The sequence below is a fragment of the Squalius cephalus genome, assembly GCF_949319135.1.
Source record: "Squalius cephalus genome assembly, chromosome: 5".
Taxonomy (NCBI): Eukaryota; Metazoa; Chordata; class Actinopteri; order Cypriniformes; family Leuciscidae; genus Squalius; species Squalius cephalus.
The window spans coordinates 4,867,664-4,894,088 of record NC_137126.1 but is presented as its reverse complement, the minus strand read 5'-3'; the positions used below and the strand labels follow the sequence as shown (position 1 = coordinate 4,894,088).

Below are 26,425 nucleotides of genomic sequence, written 5' to 3'. Positions count from 1 at the left end.
TCTTAATATTGTACATTTATAGCCACTTTCTTGATTTATCGTTTGATAATTAAAATCACCATGTGCAGCACTTCTTTTTTTATTTTCTTTATGTAAATGTGCCCTCATAATCTTTAATCCGATCATCTTCCCCTCACTCGACATCTCTCTTCTCTGATGATGTGTGTTCTGGCGTGAGGGCGGGGCCAACCTGTCACTCACATGAGATCCACCAATGACAAACCACAACCATCCAATCAATTCCCCATGGACAAAACCAAGTCCCGCCCTACATTTGTTCTTGTTCGAGAAGCGTTTCACTCGGATATATGTCACAATAGGGAACAAAAGACTATTGCAACTTTACATTTAAAAAAAAAAAGTAAAGACATTTTTTTAATGACATTCACAATTAAACATGCTGATGAGGGCTATTTATAAAGAAAAAAAAAAGGCACAGTATGCATACTGCAAAAATATGTAGTGTGTAGTCATTACCCATCCACTCTATAACAAAAAAAAAAAAAAAACTTCTACAGGACACTTGTTAACATAATTAGTTTTATTATTTCTGTAGCTAATTTACAACAAGCATCTCACTGAAATGAAACATTTTTATAATCCCATACTGTCATTGGTAAATCTCTCTTTTAAGATAAATCATTTAAATATACTTTTGCATCAGATGGCATTGTTGTTTTTCATAATTCTTCTTTTTTTAAAATAAAAGCAATATGTTCAATCTGTTCAGGATAATTAGAATATGGCAAATACAAATCGATAAAATACATTTGATTCTTTCAAATAAATTAATAAATTCAACTCATATTTCATTCTAGTAAGAGTGAAGTCATATATTTCTCTTGGTAATACATTGTGTGTGTGTGTGTGTGTGTGTGTTTTGTGCAGCTCATTCAGACAGGAATATACGTTCATATTTTTTATTAGTTATGTAGCTAATAATATGATTTGGGAAATTTATTTATGGGCTACGTTTAGAAAAGTTATCCGTACGTGGGATGTGTAATGCGTGCAAATTGTTTAAAAAAATATTTGAAAATTTCACAGTAAAGTTGATTTTTTTTACTTCCAGTTTTCACATTTGATTGTGTGCAGCTCCACTTCGGAAAGCACAGCAAAAGCGTCTCAGTCTTCACACAAAACAAAGCAGTAAACCATTAAATAAACGATCATATAAAATCTATAAATAAAAATACCGGCAAGAAAGAAACTGTCACTGCACTCCAAACACACTTAAATATCGAAATTCAAACGCAAAAAGGTCAAAGGAAAATAAGTGAAAGTAAACGCGCCTCTGTTGTTCATCACGTCTGATCAAATCTTGCCTTTAATAAGTGCAAATGTGTTTCACTTCATCTTCTTATTATCACCTACAAACACTGTGTCCGTTTCCCCCTCAAAGTCTGCGTTTCCATTAATCACTGTGGTAAAGTTCATGGCATTGATTTAATGAGATCTCACTAAATCCACAGAAAGCGCTGGACAGTGTTGTGTAACACCACGGTTTCGTCCTCACTTTAGACCTTGAATATGATGCCCTCTGAGCTCAAAGCACCGTATCGATTTTTACCGCATCGCTGTCACGGCACAAAAGGGTAAAAAAGCCAATTTATCATTCTGCCATTCTCACGTCGGCCAGGGTGGAAGTGGGCGCTTTGTCAACCCTCTCAGAATTATGGGTAAAACGGTTTACAAATGAGTGAGACGGGTAATTAGTTGGAGGCAGGCTTTCGTGTTAAACTTGGCTAGCTAAGCTGATTATTCCCTGGCATCACAGCCATTCATTTATCTCATCAAACATAATGAACCCACGATCGCATTCCAATTAAAACCAGCGTCATTAAGAGCCGCTCCTCTTCACGACATAATCGACCCACCGATTAACCGGTGATGATGTCCGCTGACTGGGCATTGAGATGCATCAAAGTAGCCTCATTGGTTTGATTACAAGAGTTATTTATAATCTGATACACGGCATTAAAAACATTGTATAATACACCATTTTCCTGATAGTATTTGTGTGTGTGTGTGTAGTGTGTGTGTGTAGTGTGTGTGTGTGTAAACAGAGAGTTTATAGATGGGCTGAATGAATGGCCATTAAGGCTACGTTCACATTGCAGTTGATTGGGGTAAACGTAAAAATCACATTGAATTAAACTCTGAGCCAATCGCCTGAGCCGTAAACATCATGTGACTAATCACAGTCATCTCGACGATGCTGAATTTTCAACCTTATCTCATGAACTATGAGAACTATTTTACCAAGTGGCGATTTCGTGTAAATTCATATGATGGTTTGTTCGAAAATGTTTGATTATTTATTTTTTTGAGGCTCCGCCCCTAAACCGAACCGTTAGTTGGGCGTAGGCAGATCGTACGAAAATAGGATCGTGCAAATTCGCCAAAACATAAAATAGTTGTTTTTGAGATCTTGTTGGTTTTCTGATGACAGTACATGCGCCGTCTCAAAGCTCACGACTATCCTGAGCTGTCATGTCATCCAAAAAGGGGGTACTGGAAAAACATCGACTGTAATATGATCAAATATTTGAGATTTAAAGGAATAGTTCACTTAAAAATGAAAATTCTGTAATCATTTACTCACCCTCAAGTTGTTTCAAACCTGTATGAATTTCTTGCGTCTATAGGTAGATATTTTGAACCCAACTGTTTGGTGACCGACATTCTTCAAAATAGCTTCTTTTGTGTTCAGAAGAAAGAAGCAGGTTTGAGACAACTTGAGGGTGAGCAAATTATGACTGAAATTTCATTTTTAAGTGAACTATTCGCTTTCATCAAAATAAGCTACTACTTTAGAATGGCTTTTAAAGGAGAAGGATGGCCAGAAAATGGTGTAATTACCATGTTTACCGGCCAAACCTTGACCTCCGGTGTGTACAATCATGAGAGTTTAACTTGATATTCGTCATAAAACGCCTGATTAACTTTTTTTTTTACACCTTTGCTGTAGAGATGCACAATATATCGGCCACCATATCGGTATCGGCTGATATCGGTTCATTTTATGTTATCGTTATCGGCCCGATAAGAAAATTTGGCCGATATATTAAAGCCGATAAATAATGGATTATTTCCTTCAGCTGAGACACTTCAGATTCAGGAAAATACAGTTCAGTGCAGCGCAAGTCTGTCATATAGGCTACATAAAATTATAATGAGAACATCATAGTTGTGTGTTTAGAACATGGATTTTAATGGTGAAACTTTTGTTTTTGAAATCAGGCTCTCAAAAATGACATAAAAATGTGGATTTAGATTTATCGGCCAATATATCGGTTATCGGCTTTCAAGAATTATCGGTACCGGTCAAAATGTTCATATCAGTGCATCCCTACTCTGCTGTGAAAAAGACAGAGAACAGCTACTTACTGTTTAAACAAAAATGATATTATATTACCATAATTTAAATACTACATAAAAACGTCAGGTTTCAGGAAGGTGACCGGCGACTGATATGGGCCAGATCGAACACAAGAAACGGATTTGAGCGGGAATGTGGAATCGGCGTTGCGGTGTGAACGTAGCCTTCCAGCACAAGTGTGATCGCAACCCAACGGGAATGTTAAAATGACGAAAAGTATTACGTTTGATAATTTACCGATGACTTCAAGATCCAAGCGTGGCTAAAATTCGTTACATTATGAGAAGATTAAGGAAGAGCCCGATATTGCACATTAAAGAGCAGCCTGGAGTCTGTGTGTGTGTGTGAGAGCTGAGGCGCTCAGGGAAATGATCCAGCCGAGCAAATGAATTTCAGCTCAAAGGAAAACATCAATCAGGCTATTGCAAGAAGATCCAGATAGAAGGCGGCAAATGTGTCGAAATGTGCATGTTTACATGTAAGCGCAAGGAAATCAAAGAAAACTGAATATCAAGCATGTGGCTTTCTATGATGATGTGCAGAATGAGAGTCTTCCCTTTCTTCTTATCCAGTCGATGTGATGAACTAGCTGCGAACGGTTTAAGGGGAACATTCGAAGGACTGAACCTCCTGGATTTCAGAAAGCACACATCAAGCACTTCAAATTTTGTAAAAGGAATTAAACGCCCTTGATGCTGATAACTGTGGGTGAACGCCAGTCTCTGAGTAGTCGTAATATCTTTGATATTGAAGATTTCAGCGCATTATTGATACTGATAAATATACTTTCATAATTCAGTTCGATTCACCTTTAGTGTTGTAAAACGAGCTCCTTTAATCAGGAATCGCTCTTGAAAGTCTCATTCCAGTAAAAGCCAAGGCGGTCGCTCATCTCTCTCCTCTTCCTGTCTTCCTGTTTCGGAGAGAGCGAGAGGGAATCTGACGATATACAAAATTTCTTTGTAGCATCCCAGTTCGTGACAGAGTAAAAACAGCTCACCAGTCCTGCGTGAGAGGACGTTATTCAGAGGGAAAGCCAGAAAGAAACAGAGAAGGACTGAGAGAAAGACAGAGAAAGGAAGTTAAAAGCAGAAAAGGAAGCTAGGGAAAGGAGGAAAAGAGAGGCAGCTCCTGTGCTGTTCCACTCCATCATTTTTCCTGGTGTCTCTGCGACTTCTCCCTCTCTTCCACTCCTCCGTCTCTCCCTCTCTCTCTCTGTCTGTTTCTCGTGAGCTCTGCGAGTCGAGTCCTCGGTCCAGGCTGAATGGTGACTGGGAGAGGTGGGTTGGCTCTGGATGGACTCTCACAGACGCTCCCGGGTGGGAATCCAGATATAAGGCCCTGACTGCTCCTCGATCACAGTTTTCACCTTGTGATAAACCTCCTCGAAGCTGTCGCCCTCCACGATCGCTGCGAAACAGAGAACAGCAGAAAATGACGCTCACATTGATGTTTCCGTGTCTTTTGTTATGTAATTGACCCTTCGCAGGGAGTTTGATTGACAGGCGTTCTGACCAATCATAATCCGCCGAATCCGACAAAGCAGTCAGGAGAGTTAGTAGATTAACATTGGAGGATTTGAACTTGAAAAGCGGAGTGTACTGATGTCTTTCCGCGGTTAAAACAACATTCTTATGTTCATTCATGTTTGTTTGATGCTATAAATTAACTAGAAGGAAGAGATTCACGAGCAGCTTTAACTGAGGCTCTACAGCGATCTGCCACAAAACGCTATTTATTGTTTCAATTTCTTTAAAAAATGACCAAATTTGAAAGTTGAGACTTTTGAGTGTTGTCTAGAGTGTTGTCAGTTTCCTCTCTGCTCCGCGATGTATTTTCCGAGAACATGGTGTGTGTGTGAGAGTGGTGTCGCTTGTCGGACATAGCAACAGTAACTAAAGGGGGCGGGTCTTTGCGAACGGTCAATTGGCAGGGGTGTAAAGTCCAGGTTCAGAAAGTAAAAGTCCTCCTCTGTATTTTGTTCTAATCACCTGGATTTGCTAATTAGCACCGTTTTTCAGCCAGGAGAGAGAACTAATTAGTGAAATCAGATGGCCTAGTTCATGGGTGGAATAAACATATGGCAGGACTTTTACTTTCTGACCCCTGGACTTTACAACTCTGGTAATTGGTCATAGTCATGTCATGTGACTCCCTGCCAAAACCAAAAACAGACATGACACATTAACTTCAATAAAAATGATGCAAAGAGATATCCCTTCAATGGGCCCCATTCTTGAAACACAATCAAAACTAATTCCAGTGTAAATCGTGTATAAAAACACGCGTTCATAAACTGCAACTTTAGAATAATTTGCTGCATTAAGACGTATAAATAATTTGTAATACCACTCTTGCTTTTACAGTGATATTCAGTTAATATAAAAACGGTAATTTTCATGAATTTTTTTAAATCTAAGTCATAAGTAAAACTACACTTATAAATAGTTGCGTGTGTGCAGCATTTTTGTGTATATTGTTCATAAAAACCATGTATGTAAATGGTCACATTTCTAAACTGCAAATGCAGCAATTTACACAAGAATGATTTAAATATAGATTCATTCTGCACATTAATGAGGCCAAAAATATATTGGGTCAGATTTACTAAACTTAAATCTAATAAAAGTGCAGATGGCAGTGGGACGTTCTGCGGATGATCTTTTGACAATGCGCGAATTCAACGGAAAATTGGTTAAGACATGCCAGCTTTTTTGGGGTGGTAAATAATGGCACAAATAGCAGTAAACTGACACCCGCAAACTTAAGTGAATCATTAATACTCTGTCCATAAATGTATGACAGGGAAACTCCTACAAATAAGGTCAGGAGCAAAAATAACTGTCCATGCCTTTTTATTGCCAATTTCTCGCAGTGTGACTTTAGTAAATCCTGACAGTCGTTTTTACTGCCAACAGAGGGTTTGCGCTGGAGCGAGCTGTTAGTAAATCTGGCTCATTGTGTCACATAAATGACAAATAAGTAACACCCATCCTTCTCAAAATTCTACACACATGTTCCTTTATTAAATATTTTGGCTAATTTAATCAAGCCTTCAGGTTGCATCATTCCCATTCCCTTCGAATTCTGCAAATTTTCTCCCCAAATCAGTGAAAAACCAGCAGATTCTGGGCCGGATTTACTAAACAGGGCACAATAGCGTGAGAGCGCAATTCTACAAAAGCTCAGATAGAAGTGGAAAGTGACGACACAAGTTAAAGAACAGACTCAGCCGGATCATTTCTATAATGACAAACACAATCTACAGAGAGCAGCATAAATTAGCGTCTGGTTTAAGTCATGCTTTTTTAGGGGTGGAACGGTACATGTATTCGTATTGAAACGAAACAGTACGGGTGTCACGGTTCGGTTCATAAATTTACACGGAGAATACACGGTATTAGCTCCGCCTTAGCTCTGAAGCAGGCTGCGATGTAAAGATTGCAATGCTGGAATATGTAGTATGTGTGTGTGTCTGTGTGTGTGTGTGAGAGAGAGAGAGAGAGAGGGGGGGGCGATCGAAAAGTCGCAAAGTGTTTACTTATATTTGTGTGCGTGTGTGTGTGAGGCGCGGGCGCGATCAAACAGTGGAAACATAAAAACATACTCCGTCATTTTGTTTATACAGGACATTATTCGAACTGCAAAATGTATAAGTTACTGTTAATTAAAATTTTATGGAAAACAAATATATTAATCTGAAATGTAGCAAATTAATTTTCAATTCATTCAGGTACAATTACCAAACATATCTCAAGGTCTTTTTGTCTTTTTATTAATTTAATTAATAAACTAATTATATAAAACTATTGTCAGTGCACTACAAATAAACTGGTTCTATGCCTTTACTTTATTAATAAAACTTATTTAAAAAATACAAGGCTTAAGTAATTTATTTTCATGCACAAGCCTTCTGCATTTTTGTTTTGCTTTTCCCTCCATTGTACCGAACTCGTACCGAACCGTGATGTCTGAACCGAGGTATGAACCGTGACTTCTGTGGACCGTTCCACCCCTAGTTGGTAAATAATGGCGCAAATACCAGTACATTGACTAGTGCAAACCTTAGTAAATCACCTTACATGATTCATTTAAATATTCTACTCTCATAAATGTTGCGTCTGAAAGGGAAACTCCTACAAATGCATATCAATGCATATGCAAATATAACCCTGTCCACGCCTTTTCAGCCCTAATTTTTCACTGCGTGTCTTTAGTAAATCCTGACCGTAGTTTTTTACGTCAAAATTGCGCTGGAGCGAGCTGTTAGTAAATCTGGCCCTTAGTGTGGCCTACTAATTAGTAATTAGTTGCATGAAAATGTCTTACCAGAGAAGCACTCCAGGAAATCTTGCTCCAGTTTAATAGCGCGATCCATACCTTTCCTGGCTTGTTCCTCAGTTAAACGTGTGTTGATCTCTCTGGATAATACAGCACAGACCCCATCAGTTGTCATGTTTCGGCAACATTTACAGCTAAATATTCACAGGCTCAATTTGAAGTATTTGTGTAGTTGTTTGCGGTTACGTACAGGACATTCTCCAGTGATTTGGGCCGTACGAAGATGGCGATTGGGTGAAGCTGTGCAGCCTGTAGTCTACGAACTGCGTTTGCGGACACATCCAGAATACAGTGCTTTCCCTGCTGCTCACAAAAATAGACACGCATATTAAGATTTGCAAAAGCGATGCACGAGTTCATGGCTTTATTTCAGACGTACCTGTTCTGCCACCTCTCGCACGCTCTGGACGCTGGTCCCGTACAGGTGACTGTTGTACTGGCCCGCCTCAATGAAACGATGGTTCTGAATGTCTTTCTCCATCTGTTCCCGCGACGACACAAAATGGTAGTCCCGTCCATCCACCTCATATTCCCGCTTGGGTCGCGTCGTATCTGAGAAAGAGCGATGACATCATCTCACGACTATGATATCAGTCACACTTATTGGCAGCGCACGACAGTTGTGTTGAAAATGGCTGTTTACTATAGTAAGTGAAGACATTTTGGGCAAGCTTTAAATAGTTTTATGAAATAAGAAGCAAAATATAATTTATTTCTTGTGTTTTAGAATTTTAAAGATAAATTCCTATCTATCTATCTATCTATCTATCTATCTATCTATCTATCTATCTATCTATCTATCTATCTATCTATCTATCTATCTATCTATCTATCTGTATGTCTGTCTATCTATCTATCTATCTATCTATCTATCTATCTATCTATCTATCTATCTATCTATCTATCTGTATGTCTGTCTGTCTATCTATCTATCTATCTATCTATCTATCTATCTATCTATCTATCTATCTATCTATATGTATGTCTGTCTGTCTGTCTATCTATCTATCTATCTATCTATCTATCTGTATGTCTGTCTGTCTATCTATCTATCTATCTATCTATCTATCTGTATGTCTGTCTGTCTGTCTATCTATCTATCTATCTGTCTGTCTGTCTGTCTGTCTATCTGTATGTCTGTCTATCTATCTATCTATCTATCTATCTATCTATCTATCTATCTATCTGTATGTCTGTCTGTCTGTCTATCTATCTATCTATCTATCTATCTGTCTGTCTATCTATCTATCTATCTGTATGTCTATCTATCTATCTATCTGTCTGTCTGTCTATCTATCTATCTGTATGTCTGTGTATCTATCTATCTATCTATCTGTATGTCTGTCTGTCTGTCTATCTATCTATCTGTATGTCTGTCTGTCTATCTATCTATATGTATGTCTGTCTATCTATCTATCTATCTATCTATCTATCTATCTATCTATCTATCTATCTATCTATCTATCTATCTATCTATCTATCTGTATGTCTATCTATTTATCTATCTATATATCTGTATGTCTATCTATCTATCTATCTATCTATCTGTATGTCTATCTATCTATCTATATATCTGTATGTCTATCTATCTATCTGTCTGTCTGTCTGTCTGTCTATCTATCTATCTATCTATCTATCTATCTATCTATCTATCTGTATGTCTATCTATCTATCTATATATCTGTATGTCTATCTATCTATCTGTCTGTCTGTCTGTCTGTCTATCTGTCTATCTATCTATCTATCTATCTATCTATCTATCTATCTATCTATCTATCTATCTATCTATCTATCTATCTATCTATCTATCTATCTATCTATCAGTCTGTCTGTATATCTATGTGTCTGTATGTGTTAGTCAAGCTTTCAGGCAAGCCAACACATAAAAGTTTATCATAACAAAGTATCCTTGTTTAGTTGTGATGTTTTCACTATTAATCTTGCACATTTGTTCCTAGTGTTCACACCATGTCAGTGAGGCATCATTACTCTTCAGTGTCACATGATCCTTCAGAAATCATTCCAATATGCTGATTTGATAATCAAGAAACATTTCTGATTAATATCAATTATGTTGAAAACAGCTGTGCTGTATAATATGTTTGTAGAGACTGTGATACACTACCATTTGAAAAGGTTGGGGTATGATTTAAAAAAGTGACACTTACACTTTTATTCAGCAAGGACGCATTAAATTGATCAAAAGTAACAGTAAATACATTTATAATGTTACAGAAGATTTCTATTTTAAATAAATGCTGTTCTTTTGAAGTTTATATTCATCAAAGAATCCAGAAAAAAATTGTCTAATGGTTTCCACAAAAATATGAAGCGGCACAACTGTTTTTGATAAATAATAAAAAAAATGTTTGTTGAGCACCAAATCAGCATATTAGAATGAAATCAGACCATTGTTGAGAAAGCTCTTGGCACCTTTGAGAGCAGTATGCATCCGAGTGTGACGACAGAGTTGAGGAATACTTACGAGGGACACAAGAGCCAAACTTGTCTGGGAACTCAGACAGCAGGTCATCATTCACTCGGTCCTTCACCGGCCCCAGAATAATGATCGGCCTCGCGTAGTGCACTAAATTGGATGAGAGATGAGACAGAGACTGTACGAATACATACACTGGTAGACAAAGCAAAAATGGATGTGAGGAGAAAGAACAATATGACATAAGCTAGAAACTCAGTGGCTCAGTTCCCAACCCTAGTGAGCTATAGGTGCGCTCCCCATACAAAAACTGTAGGCAGCAAAATGAAGCTTAGAAAATGCTTAAAGGGAGAGTTCACCCAAAAATGAAAATGATTAATTACTCACCCTCATGTTGTTCCAAACCTGTAAGACTTTTGTTCATCTTCAGAACACAAATGAAGAACTTTTTGATGAAATCTGAGAGATTTCTGTCACTCCATTGACAGCTACACAACTACCACTTTGACGCTTCAAAGAGTTCATAAAGAGATCGTTTAACTAATCCATATGAATTGAGCGGTTTAGTCCAAATTTTCTGAAGAGACTCGATCACTTTATATGATGAACAGATTGAATTTAGGCTTTTATTCACATTTAAACATTGATCAGCGAACCTCAACCGAACCTGGTTGACGCATGAGAATGAACCTCATTGGTTCTCGCACATCAAGCGAACATGCTCGAGCTTCTGTTTACCACTGATGTGTGAGTTGATGAATGTTTTTATGTGACCCTGGACCACAAAACCAGTCACATGGGCCAATTTTTTTTTGTTGAAATGTATACATCACCCGGAAGCTGAATAAATGAGCTTTCCATTGATGTGTGGTTTGTTAGGATAGGACAATATTTGGTCGAGATACAACTATTGGACATCTGGAATCTGAGGGTGAAAAAAAATCGAAACATTGAGAAAATCTCCTTTAAAGTTGTGCATTTATGTTGGCGATTGTGCTGCATTCACTCACAAAAAGAAATGTTTTATATATTTACGGTAGGAAATTTACAAAATATCTTCATGGAACATGATCTTTACTTAATATCCTAATGATTTTTGCCATAAAAGAAAAATCGATCATTTTGACCCATACAATGTATTGTTGGCTATTGCCACAAATATACCCGTGCGACTTGTGACTGGTTTTGTGATCCAGGGTCACATTTGTGAATAAAAGCCTAAATTCAATCTGTTCATCATATAAAGTGATTGAGTCTCTTTAGGAAATTTGTACTAAACCGCTCCATTCATATGGATTAGTTTTACAATCTCTTTATGAACTTATTGAAGCGTCAAAGTGGTAGTTGCAGTGTTTCCCACAGATTAGAAAGCAATTTGTGGTGTGTGTGTGTGTGGGGAGGAGGGGGGGTTTGGTTGTGGTTCAAAATAATTCCTTCGTTAATAATTCGATATACAGAACTTTATTATATTAAATATTAATCAAAAATTCTTCACACCTTCACAAAATCCACACATTTAACACCCTAAAAATGACATAACAGCTTATATAGTGTTTTGACCTCAACAACCCAACTGCATTTTACAGCAAACTTGCGACTAACGTTAGTTAACTTACTAAAGAAGGCGCAATCGCTTGTTTGCTAAGGGTCGGGACTCCAACATTAACACACTGACAACATTGTATTCAGAATATAAAATGTTTTTTGATCTCGTTGATCTCGGATGATCTCGTTTTCATGGTGTGCACGGAAGGGAGGGGCTGTGTGTGTGTATGTGAGAGAGACGGATGAGTGACAGAGAGACGGAGGGAGAGCAGAGAATGGAAATGCAGCTGAACGAATACGCTACGTGTTTTAAATAGCGTTAAAAAAAAAGAAAAGAAGAACGAAACGCAATATGTGGCGGCCGGTGTTGATTCTGTGGCGCACTGCCACGAATTAGTCTATGTGTGGGAAACACTGTAGTTGCATAGCTGTCAATGGAGGGACAAAAATCTCTCAGATTTCATCAAAAATATCTTCATTTGTTTTCCGAAGATGAACGAAAGTTTCACAGGTTTGGAACGACAGAATTTTCATTTTTGGGTGAACTATCCCTTTAATTTTACTCAACTTCTAAAGCAAAACATCCACAGAACTGCAGCACAGGCCCATCAATTTCCCATCAGTTTCAAGCCAGGAATAAGTATGGTTTTCAGGAGGGTCTCCCTCGGATGAAATCACAGGGGCTCCTAGAATCGTCACTCAATCTTCCCTCTAGCGACGGCTCTGATAGTGTGCATCATCAATAAGGTTTATACTGAATGTGGCACACTGTGATGATGATAAAGAACTGTGTGTCAAGCTCACTGTTCGCATACGATAATCTACGCCGGAAAAAACTAAGTATACTTGCACGCTTGCTTTGTGGATAAGGCTGACAAGTTTAAAAAATATATATATTATTATTCAGTATTGAAAAGCAGAAGTGTACCAGAAAACCATACTTAAGTAAAAGTGGAGATACCTTACTGCGAAAATGACTTCATTACAAGTTACAAGTCACCAATTCCAATACGACTTGAGTACAAGTCTTAGGCCTGGTTTCACAGACAGGGTTTAGATTAAGCCAGGATTAGGCCTAAATTCAGTTAGGAGTAGGACATTTAAGAAGCTTTTATGAACGTGCCTCAGAACAAACACATGGTGTGTATCTTGAGACAAAACAATAGCACTGACATATTTTAAGATATATCAGTGCGAGTTGCTTTCAGTTAAAACAGCTCAAACATGCAGTTTAGTCTGAGACTAGACTCAAACCTCGTCTGTGAAACCGGGGTCAGAGTATCTGATTTGAATGATTTTGTACTCATATTGAATGTAGGCTCAAAGATGCACTAGTCCTCAACAAGACATGCCAGTGAATCAAAATAAAACTGAACACCTTAATATTGCAATAAATCAAAGTCGACACAACAGCCTCTTACATGTCTACAGATACTCAAAACTCAAAAGTCTCATGTGATCACTGCAAATTCATTAAAGCGTTGATAGTGTTGCCATAGAAATGCATAATTCAGAGTCCGAGGACATGAACAGCTCAGAGTTGATCTTGTGATTATAATAATAGACCTGAGTCAGGGTAGTGCCATTTTTAATTTCGGAGGGGAATGAAAACGAGGCTGAGGGACACAATACAGTGTGTTCAGTCGATTGTACTGTTGTTTAACAACAAACCGATTGTTCAGCCGATGAAACGTCTTTCTGAAAAACAACTTTTAGTGAACAGAAACTCCATAAGACAGTTTAAAAAGTTGTGAACTAGGACCTTTATACAGTGTATGCCATTGAAAAGACTATGTCTATCCCTCACAGCCTCGCTTTCATTGGCGATATATTAAATATGGCGTCTAACCTGACTGAGGTGTATCACGACATGGCGTGAACGCAGCACATGTCCTCATCTCATGAAACACCTGCTCTTCACAACTGCCTGCTAATGCACTCACATTCGTGTAAAAAAGCCTAGTTGACAAGTTTAGATGAATAAGGGCAAAACGCACAAGATATAGTACCTTCAATGTCCTGTAGATGGCGATATCGCTTCTTTTGTAGCAGAAATTGCTGCAGAAAAAGTTTGGTGCCATGCAAAATGTAATGAGTAATTGCATTACTCATTACAAATGTACTGGAGTACAAAATCAAAAATGTGGTTAAGTAGACACTAAAAGATGCTGATAATCCAAGTACAGAGTAGCCAAAAAGACACTTAAGTACAGTAACTAATCACATCTACTCAAATACTTGACACCGCTGCTGAAAAGTATCTATAACAATAGTTGCATCTAGAAATGTCTGATTTCACATCAGTAGTACTCTATTCAAATGAACTCTCAGCGTTAGTGCACTTTACATGAGGAGCGCTATTCGTGTGGTTGCTGCTGTCTATATATGCCGTGTTTGAATTGAGTCTCATTAAATTAGATGTAATGCTCCCTGCGTACACCGTAGAAAGCAAGGTATCTCACTGGGGTTTGTATCAGAGCCAACGTATAAATGTCTCAGTTGAGTTATCCAACCTTCCACTTGTGCAACTGTCTCGTAACTCCGTACTGCCTCTTCCCTTCCTGAGAGAAAACAAATACACATACATCAGTTTCTGTTTGCAATGCATTCAGCAACAAAACATATATATGTGTATTCTGGGCTATACTGTGCTGTCAATGAGGGGAAAGAAGGTTGTAACTCACCCTGTGAGCCTGTACTGTCTCGACTTCGGTCCTGTCAAAGGGAAAATATAAGGCACAATGCTTATCAAACTGTAATAGACTGTTTCCTGCATCAGTTGTAAACATCCAGTTATTGCATCATTTGTCCTGGCTTGAAGAGGTAATAACAGTGTACAAGTGTGTGTGATGCTGCTTCAAGTCCTGTCGGAAATATCGGATTAATGAGATGAGCAGAGGTATACTTTAGCATACTTTTTATGGAAACAATATATTTAAAGAAAATATATACTTAAGTGTGATTTGAATGTAATGTTTTCAGACACTTGATTGCATTAGATGAAAATGTATTATAGTTTAAATTTACAATAACTGCAATTAGCTGAACATTAGAGTGATTTTTTGAACTTAAGTAGGACTTAATTCCATCTTTATATGTCGTTTCATAATTTCTATTATTGTCTTATGAAATACATTTAAAATGTACCATCGAATGCCAAGCATTTATAAATGACAAGCATTTATGGTAAACTAAAATGTCTTTTTTTCTATTTAAACTTTTAAATCTATTTGTAATTACACATTTGTGATGATAAATGTGTAATTTAAACTTTAAATGTAATATCAAATAACACGACAATAAAAACTATAATCAAGTACTTTACATGTGCTTTAGTATGTCAGTCGAGTCAACACATCAAAATAAGTGTACTTCTTTAAAGCATGACAGAAGACTATTAAAACAGTGTTTTAAAATGTACTTTAAAATAAAACCTTTAATTTGACATCATTACAAAGTGCACTTTAAAAAAAAAAAGTTAATCATAGTCATGAAAGTTTACTCTCTTTAAGTACATTTAAGTGGTCTTTTATTTCATTAATATAGTATCTGGAAGTACAGTGTTTTAAAAATATGATTTTAAGATTTGAAGTATTTGTGCACAGTAAATGCCATTAAGCACACATATTTTTCAAAGGTAACCCTGTGACAAACTGGGGGATAAAATGCATCTGGGAAACCTAGATTGACATAAAACAGGACCATGTGCATGAGATTTTTTTGGTCTGCAAATGTCATTTTAGGAGCTCTATATATGAATACCACCATAATGCCATAATTGCAAGTGGGGTAAAAAATTGCTAATGCTAAAATACACAAGCAAAACATCAATGTCATGCTTAATGCACACCATTTGCTGTGTTTGCATTGGCTCTAAAAAGCTACCTGTCTTCCGGAGAGTGAAAGAGAGGAAAAGGATAAGCTTAAAATATGAATTTCCCGAGGAAACCCCCAGAACAGTCTGCATGTGTGCAGTGATCTGTGTGTGCAGGCAGCACAAGCTCACAATGCCTCCCATGAGCTGCAAACACACACCACTGCTAGCCTAAACCCATTACAGAGCAGGAAAACACATCTCACAGGAGAAGAGACCAATGTTTTTGGGGTAATTTAAAGAAAAATGACTGCATGGGATGAACTGCAAACAGCTGTTTGTGTTTTTGCATGGAGCTTACCCTTTCTTGTGACTTCAAGCGCGACCACTCTTTTCTCTCAACCCTGGAAGAGAGAGTGGTTGAATGAATGACACAAGATCAATAAAAACAGGATAAGGAACACTCAGGGGGAATTCTCTAAGAAGGAATTGTGCACATCTGATGCTGTTGTTTATTCCCACATCCAAATGCAATTATGCAAATATGCAAACACCCCCCCCCCCCCCCCCACACACACACACAATAGCAATTGACTATCTTCTGAGAGCTAGGTTTTTGAGAAGACTACCACAATCTGGCATATTTTATTGAGACCGAACAGCTGATATTTGGGAAAAACAGCACTCTTTCTTGTATGATATTGCTTAACTATTGAATATCAAAAATTACTTTTTTTGCCACAATATCCACATTTTGAGGACATTCTAACTGCATTCTTGACTCTCAATGTGTGTTTCTGTTTGCTTTTTGCAAAGTGAGTGACAATCTAGATGAACACAATGTTAAAACAACAGTTACACAGCTGAAATAGCACATGCAAAAATGGCACAACTGTTTAGTGAATTTGTCCAAAGCGAGATTAAAGCCATAAAACATTAATGTGAGACTGGTATGATAAAATCTCTTGTTTCTGTCACGGCAATGTAAAGCTGGTAAACTTAGTTGCTTCCGCTTGATTCGCATAAGAAAGACGAAGAGTGTTCTTTACATAGAATGTTATAGATTTCGATTTCATTTAAATGCTGTTCTTTTAAACTTTCTATTCATCAAAGAATCCTGTTAAAATGTATCATGGTTTCCACAAAAATATGAAGCAGCTCAACTGTTTTCAACATTTATAATAATCAGAAATGTTTCTTGAGCATCAAATCCGCATATCAGAATGATTTCAGAAGGATCATGTGACTCTGTAGACTGGAGTAATGATGCTGAAAATTCAGCTTTGATCACAGGAATAAATTATGAGACTTCATTCAACACCAAACAGTGTAATTTTCACTTTTATAATCTAAGGGAGGAGTGAAAATGATTGGTTTTAACATTTCACATGTTGTTGATAGAGCTTCAGGTAAGTATTTATCACAGAAATGTCTTTTAAAATGACTATTTTGGGTTCGGGCTGTGTGCGGATACATGCTTCTAGAGCACGTCCTTGTAACCGTGTGTGAATATTATTTTGTTCAAGGACAACAGAGGAGATAACACACACACACACACACACACACACACACACCTCCTCTTGCTGGGGATGAAGCCGACCTCCTCCTCATCCCCCTGAGGACTGACTCTGCAGGCCTGCCACCACTCCTCATCTCCACAGTCCAAAACATGCAGCACATCTCCAAACCTAAAGCCCACGGCCTGACTCAGGAAACCACAGTCTGCGGTCTTATCATAGTCAAACAGAGCCCTGCCCAACGAGAGAGAGAGAGAGAGAGAGAGAGAGAGAGAGAGAGAGAGATAAGTCACAGGGAAAAGAGAGGATAAAGGAGGACAGTTACAGACAAAAGGACTGAAAAGGAGGAACATCAAAGGAAAATCATGGAATTGGGTTGAAATCAAAGGGATGGTTCAGAGTAAAATCCTTATGCATCGCTTTCTGCCAGGACTTTTACAGGTTTTTCCCAATCCCAAATCACGGAAGTGACCTCGACGTCCGGGTTAGCGGTAACATGAGCCGTCAGGCAAGTGTTATTTAAATAAACTCCTGATGTACTTACAAACTTTCCAATGCCTCGTTTTATGAGTACAGAACCTATTTGTACTACTGTAGAAGTTTGGTACCATTCTGGGCATTATTAGTGGGGTAATTTACCAGATACATCATAGGATCCATTAGCGCTGCACTAAGCCATCCGGCTGATATCTCTAAATAAGCTCTAACTTTAATAATGTTCAACCAAGGGGAAAAAGGCTTCTGTTTGGCTCGAGGTCATGGTGCAAAGGACCCTAGGTTGAAATTACTCCGAACCATCCCTTTAAGCAACACAGACCTTATATTTTGCCCTTTTTCATTGTTATTCATTGGTTATGTTCAGAATGGAATACTAGCCCTCTGATTGCTTTCTGCATACTGAGCAGTGTTGCCTATTTTTTAAATAGTATGTTAAACAGCACTCAGTATGCAGCAACACACATCTGAAACTGTAGAATGCTACACTTCTCATTGCAACTTAAAAATTAACACTTAAGTAATGAGAAAGAGATTAAAATAGCAGTATATATAGTATCCAGTTCATTTGTCTCTCTGGAGAGGGAAGGTGAAGTTGAGTGCAGTGGATTATGGGATACATTTACACAGTGTGCTTAATTATATTGAATGTGTTATTACAGTGCTATTCAAATCTTGAAAGTACACTTAAAGAGAGTAAACTTTCTTAACACACTTAAGTACACTTTTTAAAAAGTGCACTTTGTAATATTGTCAAATTAAAAGTTTAACTTTTTTTCATTTTAAATCATTATGCTTTAAAGAAGCACACTTATTTTGATGTGTTGACTAACACACTAAAGCACATGTAAAGTACTGGATTATAATTTTAAGTGTTATTCAATATTACATTTAAAGTTAATATATTTTAAATGCACTAAATTGCAACTTCATCATTATAAATGTTTAATTACAAATATATTTAAATGCTTGACATAAGTTTCAGTAAAAATGACATTAAAGTATATTTTAGCTAACCATAAATGATTGTCAGTGCACTTTAATCATATTTCAAAGACAATAGAAGTAATTATACAATTACATGTAGAGATGTACTTAAGTCCTCCTGAAGTGGGTCAAAAAATCACTCTAAAGTTCAGATAACTGCATTTAATATAAATCATTTTATGTGAATACATAATGTAAAACAAAATGTATAATACATTTTACTTTAATTTTAAACATGTTGAAAACTTAACTTTCAGTTTTCACTCAAGTATATTTGATTAAAATATATTATTTCTGTAATAAATACAAGTATGCTAAAGTGAACTTCTTTTTCACAAGGGCATGCATAAAAAAATGAGTATACTGCACATATTATACACACTGTGGAAGAGTATAGTGGAAAGAGGACAGGAAATGATGCAGAGAAGAGGAAGGTAATGGATTTGGAAATATTGAAAGCCAGATTTGTACATGTGACTCCTTCATTAGTGTGTGCATAATTTAGAGTTGTGGTGTGTGTGTGTGTGTGTGTGGTATGTTTACCTGATATAAAACCCTCGTTTTGGGTTACTTCGTAATGTAGTTGTTCCAGAGCCCATACTGCTGTTCATCAACTGCTCTCTGAGGTCATGAATTTTAGCTTCAAATCGACTGTACTCTGCACAAACAAACACAATTTTACATTTTATCTTAAAACTACAAATTGACAAGGTCACGCTGTAAAGTGTGCACAGTTATTAAGCACGTGTTATCAATTTTGCTGAACATCTTTATTATTTCCTTATCAGCTCTTTGAATCAATGACGGTTTATTGAAACATGCAGTCTGACAGTGCCACCTACTGGCCGGAACAGGTACTGAGGGCTTTACAACTGAGGTAAGCTAAAATAATACATTTATCTGTGCTTTTAAAAAGCAAACAAAATGGAAAAGAGCGCAGGGTGGCGAGACCTGCTTTTAAAAGTTGAACTTTTGACATGACAAGGCGCAACGGTCAAAGACCTCTGTTTACATCATCGAAAGCAACCTTTTATGTTTTCATCTCCACTAGGCCAAGGCAAACCCAGTGCAAGAATTTATATTAAAAACTATATTATTTGATGTTTATAACATGAGTGCATCTTCAAAAAAAGATCAGTGGTTTCAACAATAATAAAGGGCTTAAGCCACTAAAGTAACTACTCACCAATAGCAGATTACAAGAGCACATATGTCTGTTGTTTTCTGAGCTATTCTGACATGTGTCTGAAGTGTGTGTGTGTGTGTGTGGTCTTTTGCTTCATATTTACAGTAATAGTGCTCCATTATGATTCTGTTGATGAGGAGCTTAATATGATCACTATTCGCTAATGCGCGTCGTACCTGAGCGTGACTGATTTGACTCCTCCCCTCATCAAGACCATTGTTTACACAGATATACACACATTAAAACACTCATTATTGGCGGTGCTATGCAAATGTCTGACGGGGCTCGAGCCCCAGAAAGCCTAGCGCTGCCACTGACGGTAGTGTATACAGAGGCCCCAAAAACTATTTGAGACTTCAGCGTTCAACCACAAATAAAAATGTATAAACATATAGTGTATGCATTATATAGCAAAATATCTAAACAAGAGCCGATTATTTTAAAGAAATATAGCACAAACACACGTGTTTACTAGTTCCTATCAGATTAACTGTAAACTGTCCATTAACATTTTATTTATTTTCTTTTTTAACCTTTATTTAGTAAGTGCTAATTTTGCACCCTGTGTGTGTGTGTGTGTGTGTGTGTGTGTGTGTGTGTGTGTGTGTGTGTGTGTGTGTATGTATGTATGTATGTATGTATGTATGTATGTGTGAGTGAGTGTGTGTGTGTGTGTGTGTGTGTGTGTGTGTGTGTGTGTGTGTGTATGGTTCAGGTAAACCCTAAGTTATAGGGACAAAAACATTTTTTGTTCCCATGAGGAGAACAGCTCATAAATCATATTTAATGTTTTTTTGAAAATGCAGAAGGTTTTCTGTGATGGGTCGGTTTAGTGTAAGGGAATTTAATGTACAGTTTGTACAGTATAAAATCATTATGTCTAAGGAAAGTCCCCATAAAACATGGAAACCCAATGTGTGTGTGTCCTGACCTTCTGGCCTGTACTGAGCGATGATGGTTACAGTCTGTCCTGCATTCTTCAAGGCAGCCGCTGCTTGTTCATGTGTAGCGACCCGGAGATCCACTCCATTCACCTGAGAAACACATCACATCATTATATGACACATCTCACAGCCTTATTAACACATTACTGCTAAACCACTCTTCAACAAGACACAGCAGAAGCGCACTGTTATCAATACTGCTGCATTAAGAAAGCAAATTTAATATCAACAATAACTTGCTGTGAATATTAGACTCTTAACAAATTTAATTTCGATATATATGCATTTGCATTTTCAGATCTCTGTATGCTGGCATGAACTAATCCAAACAGCTTTATAATAATACAAAAAATATTATGACAATCAGCATATTTAGCAATATAATAAAAATGTACAATATGGGAGTGTAAAATGACTTCCATAAATACACACTACTGTTGAAAATTTTGGGTCGGTAAGATTTTAAATGGTTTTGAAAGAAGACTCTTTTTGATAAAAAAAAACTGTAAAAATGGTAATATTGTGAAACATTATTAATGAAACATTATTAAATTAAAGTGTTTCCAATTTCAATATATTTTAACATTTCTGTCTTTTAAATGGCATATTAATATTATGATGATAAGCATACTCAGCATTATAATAAATATGTACAATATTGATGTATAGGATTTTTTCCCTCATTTTTTGCAAATCATCTTTGATTGTCAGGTGTATATTTATGATACATGGGCAAAGATGAATGCACTCTCCATTAAAAGATACAGAATGTACGTATAGTTTAATCATTAAACATTGATCCGCCATCATGTCCAGCATTAGCTGCAGTTGTCAGGCACATCATGGTATTTTCTGTACTGTAATTCTAGATTCAAAACATGTGATTTGACTGCAGCTGCTGTTCGAATCCCCAAAATGCAAAAGCATGGTGTGAAAATACTGTCATATAGAGATTATGTTGTTGATCCATGAGTACGTGTGTGTGTGTGTGTGTGTGTGTGTGTGTGTGTGTGTGTGTGTGTGTTCTCACACTCAAGATTTGATCTCCCTTGCGCAGTTCTCCACTCAGGTCCGCAGGGCCTCCCGCCAGGATGAAAGAGATGAATATTCCCTCACCATCCTCTCCTCCAACAATATTAAACCCCAAACCCGTCGATCCTCTATGGATCACAACACGCCTCGGGTCCCTAAGACACACAACAGAAGGGAAAGATATATTACAAAGGAATTCCAGGATAATGGTGATAATCTTTTCCAGTAAAAAACACATTACTTCACATTTGATTTATCCTGTGCTGTCAGCCAGATATGGAAAGTGAATCAATTCATTGATGTATTTAAGCGAACAAGCTAACATTTATTTTAGGGCTGTGAAAAGATTCATCGCGATTAATCGCATCCAAAATAAAAGTTTGTGTTTACATAATAAATGTGTGTGTACTGTGTATAATTATTTTGTAATTTGTATATATAAATACACACACTTGCATGTATATATTTAAGAAAAATGTGTTATTTATATATACAAATATTTATATTTACATATAATATAAATTATATGTAAATATATACAGTATATACATGCAATTATTTCTTAAATAAATACATGCATGTGTGTGTATTTATATATACAAAATAATTATACACAGTACACACACATTTATTATGTAAACACAAACTTTTATTTTGGATGCGATTAATCTTTTCACAGCCCTAATTTATTTATATAAATAATTATATTTAAACTATTGTTGATTTAGATACACATTTGGCTTAGTCAAGCCTAGTGCTTTCACAATGCACACTGTTTTAAAGCAGTCACACTGTTATGTCTGTAATTTCTTAATGTGCCCCTATTATGCTTTTTCGGATATTATCTTTAATGCAGTGTGTAATATCACTGTTTGTGAATGTAAAAGGTCTGCAAAGTTTCAAAGATCAAAGTTCAGATAAATGTAGTTAGTGTCTCCTAAAAGAAATAATTGATTCTGAACTGGCAGTAATTCCTACATAGGTTTGTAACACATTTGCATTGTACATTTCACCTCCAAAATGAAATAAGGAACCTTTAAAATGGCCTAATAGGGGCACTTTAATGTCTTATATGTTACACTGAGCCATTTTAGGGCTGGGTTATATGACAATGTATGATTGTCAATGTATTTAGCTCTATTTAATTGATTATTTTCAGAAAAATGATGCAGATACGTCAGTGCCACTTTGACATCTGGGTAAGTCTGGCTGAAAATATTCACTACTGAGAGCAACGGAGAAAACACAACTGAATATGAGTGAAACCAGTTGGTGAAAAGGCTGGCGTGAGTTTAAAAGGTGTTGAATTTAATTTGCAGACATTTTGTGTTTTTTTTTTGTTGAGAAATATAAAAACCTATATGTACATGTTTTGGTGTATGGACAAAATTTCAGATCGGATTACTATATAATGAAATGTGCTGTATCATTTTTAAAAAATGACTCCTTTTGTGGTATAAGATTTTGGCCATATCGCCCAGCTATAATTATCTTTATCTGGGAGCTGCAAGAAAGTTATTCCATGATTCTTTAGTCCTTTAGTCCGGCATTGAGCAAGCCTGAGGCGAGAGTGGCAGGGAATGAAATTAGATATGATACTTTTTCAGCTCTGAAATTCTGCAGAATGGATTTAATGAAGGTATAATGCGTCAGACAGAGCTGATACTACACTCTTATTGTTAGTTTAAAGCGTTATCAAATTGATTAAAATATTGGTTCATTATAAATTTTGTGAGTGACAGATGCTCTATCTGTAGCTGCAGATGAGCACATTATTTAGGAACGTTACAGAAACCCATAAATTATTTATTTAGGCTTTTGTTGTCCATTTTCTACATAAAAGTCAGGCCTAGGTGCAAATATATATATATATATTTGTGGATCTCATTTGAAGGATTTAGTTTTGATCATAAAGGGCCTTGTGCTTTAGAATTAATACAGGGGTGATAGTAGAAAAAAATCCTGAGCCTGAACTTTTTTCCATGGGAGGTAAGCGGGCCTCTAAGCCAAGATATATGCCCTGATCAACATCATTGTCAAGCGGGATCCAGGGGTGTGCTCCCCTGGGAGAACATTTTGATAAATAGTCCCTTGGCAAGGTGCTGTGTTTTCACACTGCCTGCATCCTCGTCATAAAATCGGACCAGTACATTTAGAATCTTATTTGGGGTGGAACGGTACACAGAAGTCACGGTTCGGTTCATATCTCGGTTCAGACATCACGGTTCGGTACAATGGAGGGAAAAGCAAAACAAAAATGCAGAAGGCAATTTTTTTTTATTGTGCATGTCTCAGGCTGTACCACCAAAGGAAAATAAATGTCATAAGCCTTGTATTTTTTAAATAAGTTTTATTAATAAAGTAAAGGCATAGAACCAGTTTATTTGTAGTGCACTGACAACAGTTTTATATAATTCGTTTATTAATTAAATTAATAAAAAGACAAAAAGACCTTGAGATATGTTTGGTAATTGTACCTGAATGTATTTAAAATTAATTTGCTATATTTCAGATCAACATATTTGTTTTCCTTAATTTTTAATTAACACTAACTTTATTCTCATCTTAATTATAAATAATTTATTTCTGTATAAAATAATACTACCATTAAAAACACATTTGATTTTCTATTTAATCAATGTAGAATGTGTAACTTAAAAATAAACAGATTAGTACTCTGTTTGAGGACAAGAAATGAAAACCAATGCAATATGATGAATGTCCAAAAGATGAGATAATTTTTGCTTTTAAACAGCGTGTGTGTGTGTGATTTTGGTTGGGTGACAGTTGTAGGTTACAGTTTGACAAGAGTTTACAGTTTGACAAAAGCACAATTTTGTTTTATATTGCGAGTGTACACAAATATAAGCAAACACTTTGCAGTTTGAATGATGTCCTGTATGAACAAAATGACGGAGTAAGTTTTTATGTTTCCACTGTTCGATCGCGCCTGCGCCTCTCACTCACACACACACACACGCACGCACGCACGCACACACACACACAGACACAACATATTCCAGCATTGCAATCTTTACATCGCAGCAATAGACGATCGCAGCCTGCTTCAGAGCTAAGGCGGGGCTACAGATTAGGTGTCCCTAAAGAACCCGCGTATCTAACAGTAGTTCCGCATTACATAAATAAAACTCGCGTGCAATTTAATTAATTTTTATACCATGTATTCCTTCTCCGTGTATTTTCATGCACCGAACCGTGACGCCCTTACCGTTTCGGTTCAATATGAATACATGTAATGTTCCACCCCTAAATCTTATCCATGTTTTTGTCCTCCTTGGCCTCATCAATGTTAAGTGAAAACATGTTATTCTTAAGCTTGTCGGACAGATTTCTTTTAAATTCTGGCGAAATGCCGCGTGTAATAAGATAGCCCGCATGCTGGGCGAGTTTATCCTCCGCTAATTTCTGTTAGATAGTCTAATTTATTCTTTATGCCTTTATCGACAAGTTTGGTGTCTTCCCCTGGCTTCATAAAGTTGCACTCCATGACTTTGGCTAGGTTTCGCGCTGCCAGTGTGGGAAACATATTCGTAGTGTGAATGGGAAACACAAAACAAATTCGCACGTGGAGTGACTGCTGAATCAATCTGATTGGCCAAAACCCAAGACCAGCCCCTACCCTATTACCGATTAGCTGAAGTAGGCTTACTGGTGTGGTTTAGTGAAAGCGCCTCTCAGATCTTGGGAATTGTCAGATCATGCGAACAAGAACCTGATTTCTTTTGTTTTTCCCGCAGACACGTCTGACGCCGGAAACCCGGCGTGGCGCCGGAGCGCTATCAGGCCTGTTAATATGTTAAGTGAATAATACAATGAACTCTTTAGGATCAAAGCCATCCATGAATGTCACTCAATGGTCACCAGTTTAACAGTGTAGCATCCAGCTTAACCTTTACATTTTTAAACGTTTGGGTATTTATTTGCTCTTAACTTGGAGAAACCAAACAGGAAGGGTTTACTGAGTTTTGTTAATAAATTCAAAACACGAAATCTGTAAAGACAGTTTGGCAATACAATTTCTGCTGCTGTTTGCATCATAGCTGTTAATTGAGTTGATTTTTAATCTCTACTGCCAATTATTTTATTTATTTATTTATGAATAAAACTCCATTCTAAATCCTTACAATTTATTGTAATGTGCAAGAACTGCTGATTCATTAGCTTGCAGTTTGCCAGACAGCATTACCTAGGCAAGTCGTCGTCTCCCATTAAGCCATGCAGCACAGGAGAAAAGCGGCTCGGTGAGGTGGGAGTGAGGGCTTGTGGGTAATCCGAGGCCAGGAAGTTTGGATGTCCAAGGTCCGAGTCCATATGCGGAGAGTACGCTGAAGGGTGAACACACACACAAACAGTTAGAGCTGGATTTACTAATGTTTGCCATTGAACCTTGAAAAGATATTTTTGAATTTTGCTTGAAAATAAATGAGAAATCCTCAAGCACAACTGTTTATTTTCCTGTGTTAAATCTGTGAAATAGTCAGCATTTCTGTGCGCTGTGTACTCACTGCTTGTGAGGTCTGGTGGGTTGTAGTTGTTGGTAAGGTACAGGTTATTTGGCTTTGCCACTCTGAGGTAGACGACCTCTGCTGTGTTCTTCAGCGCACCCACCGCATCCTCATGCATCACGTCCTCCAAACACACATTATTCACCTGCAGTTGACATTAGATTTACATTTACGCATTTGGCAGACTTACATTGCATTTCAAGGTACACATTTACATTC

General features: G+C 37.0%; 1 protein-coding gene across 4 annotated transcripts in view; it reads right to left on the bottom strand.

The window, feature by feature from the left end:
• Positions 1-4,601: 4,601 nt before the first annotated feature.
• Positions 4,602-26,425, bottom strand: part of dlg4a (discs, large homolog 4a) — a 178,594-nt gene continuing 156,770 nt past the window's right edge. For all 4 annotated transcript variants that reach the window (XM_079871511.1, XM_079871513.1, XM_079871510.1 and 1 more), the window contains 14 exons: positions 26,207-26,351; positions 25,888-26,026; positions 21,679-21,835; positions 20,636-20,738; positions 19,062-19,176; positions 17,094-17,270; positions 15,881-15,923; positions 14,390-14,420; positions 14,219-14,266; positions 10,209-10,310; positions 8,103-8,275; positions 7,914-8,026; positions 7,712-7,803; positions 4,602-4,792 (listed from right to left, as the gene is read on the bottom strand). In XM_079871511.1, the coding sequence (XP_079727637.1) occupies positions 4,686-4,792; positions 7,712-7,803; positions 7,914-8,026; positions 8,103-8,275; positions 10,209-10,310; positions 14,219-14,266; positions 14,390-14,420; positions 15,881-15,923; positions 17,094-17,270; positions 19,062-19,176; positions 20,636-20,738; positions 21,679-21,835; positions 25,888-26,026; positions 26,207-26,351 (1,545 nt within the window). In that variant the 3' untranslated portion in view covers positions 4,602-4,685. The remainder of the gene's footprint in view (positions 4,793-7,711; positions 7,804-7,913; positions 8,027-8,102; positions 8,276-10,208; positions 10,311-14,218; positions 14,267-14,389; positions 14,421-15,880; positions 15,924-17,093; positions 17,271-19,061; positions 19,177-20,635; positions 20,739-21,678; positions 21,836-25,887; positions 26,027-26,206; positions 26,352-26,425) is intronic.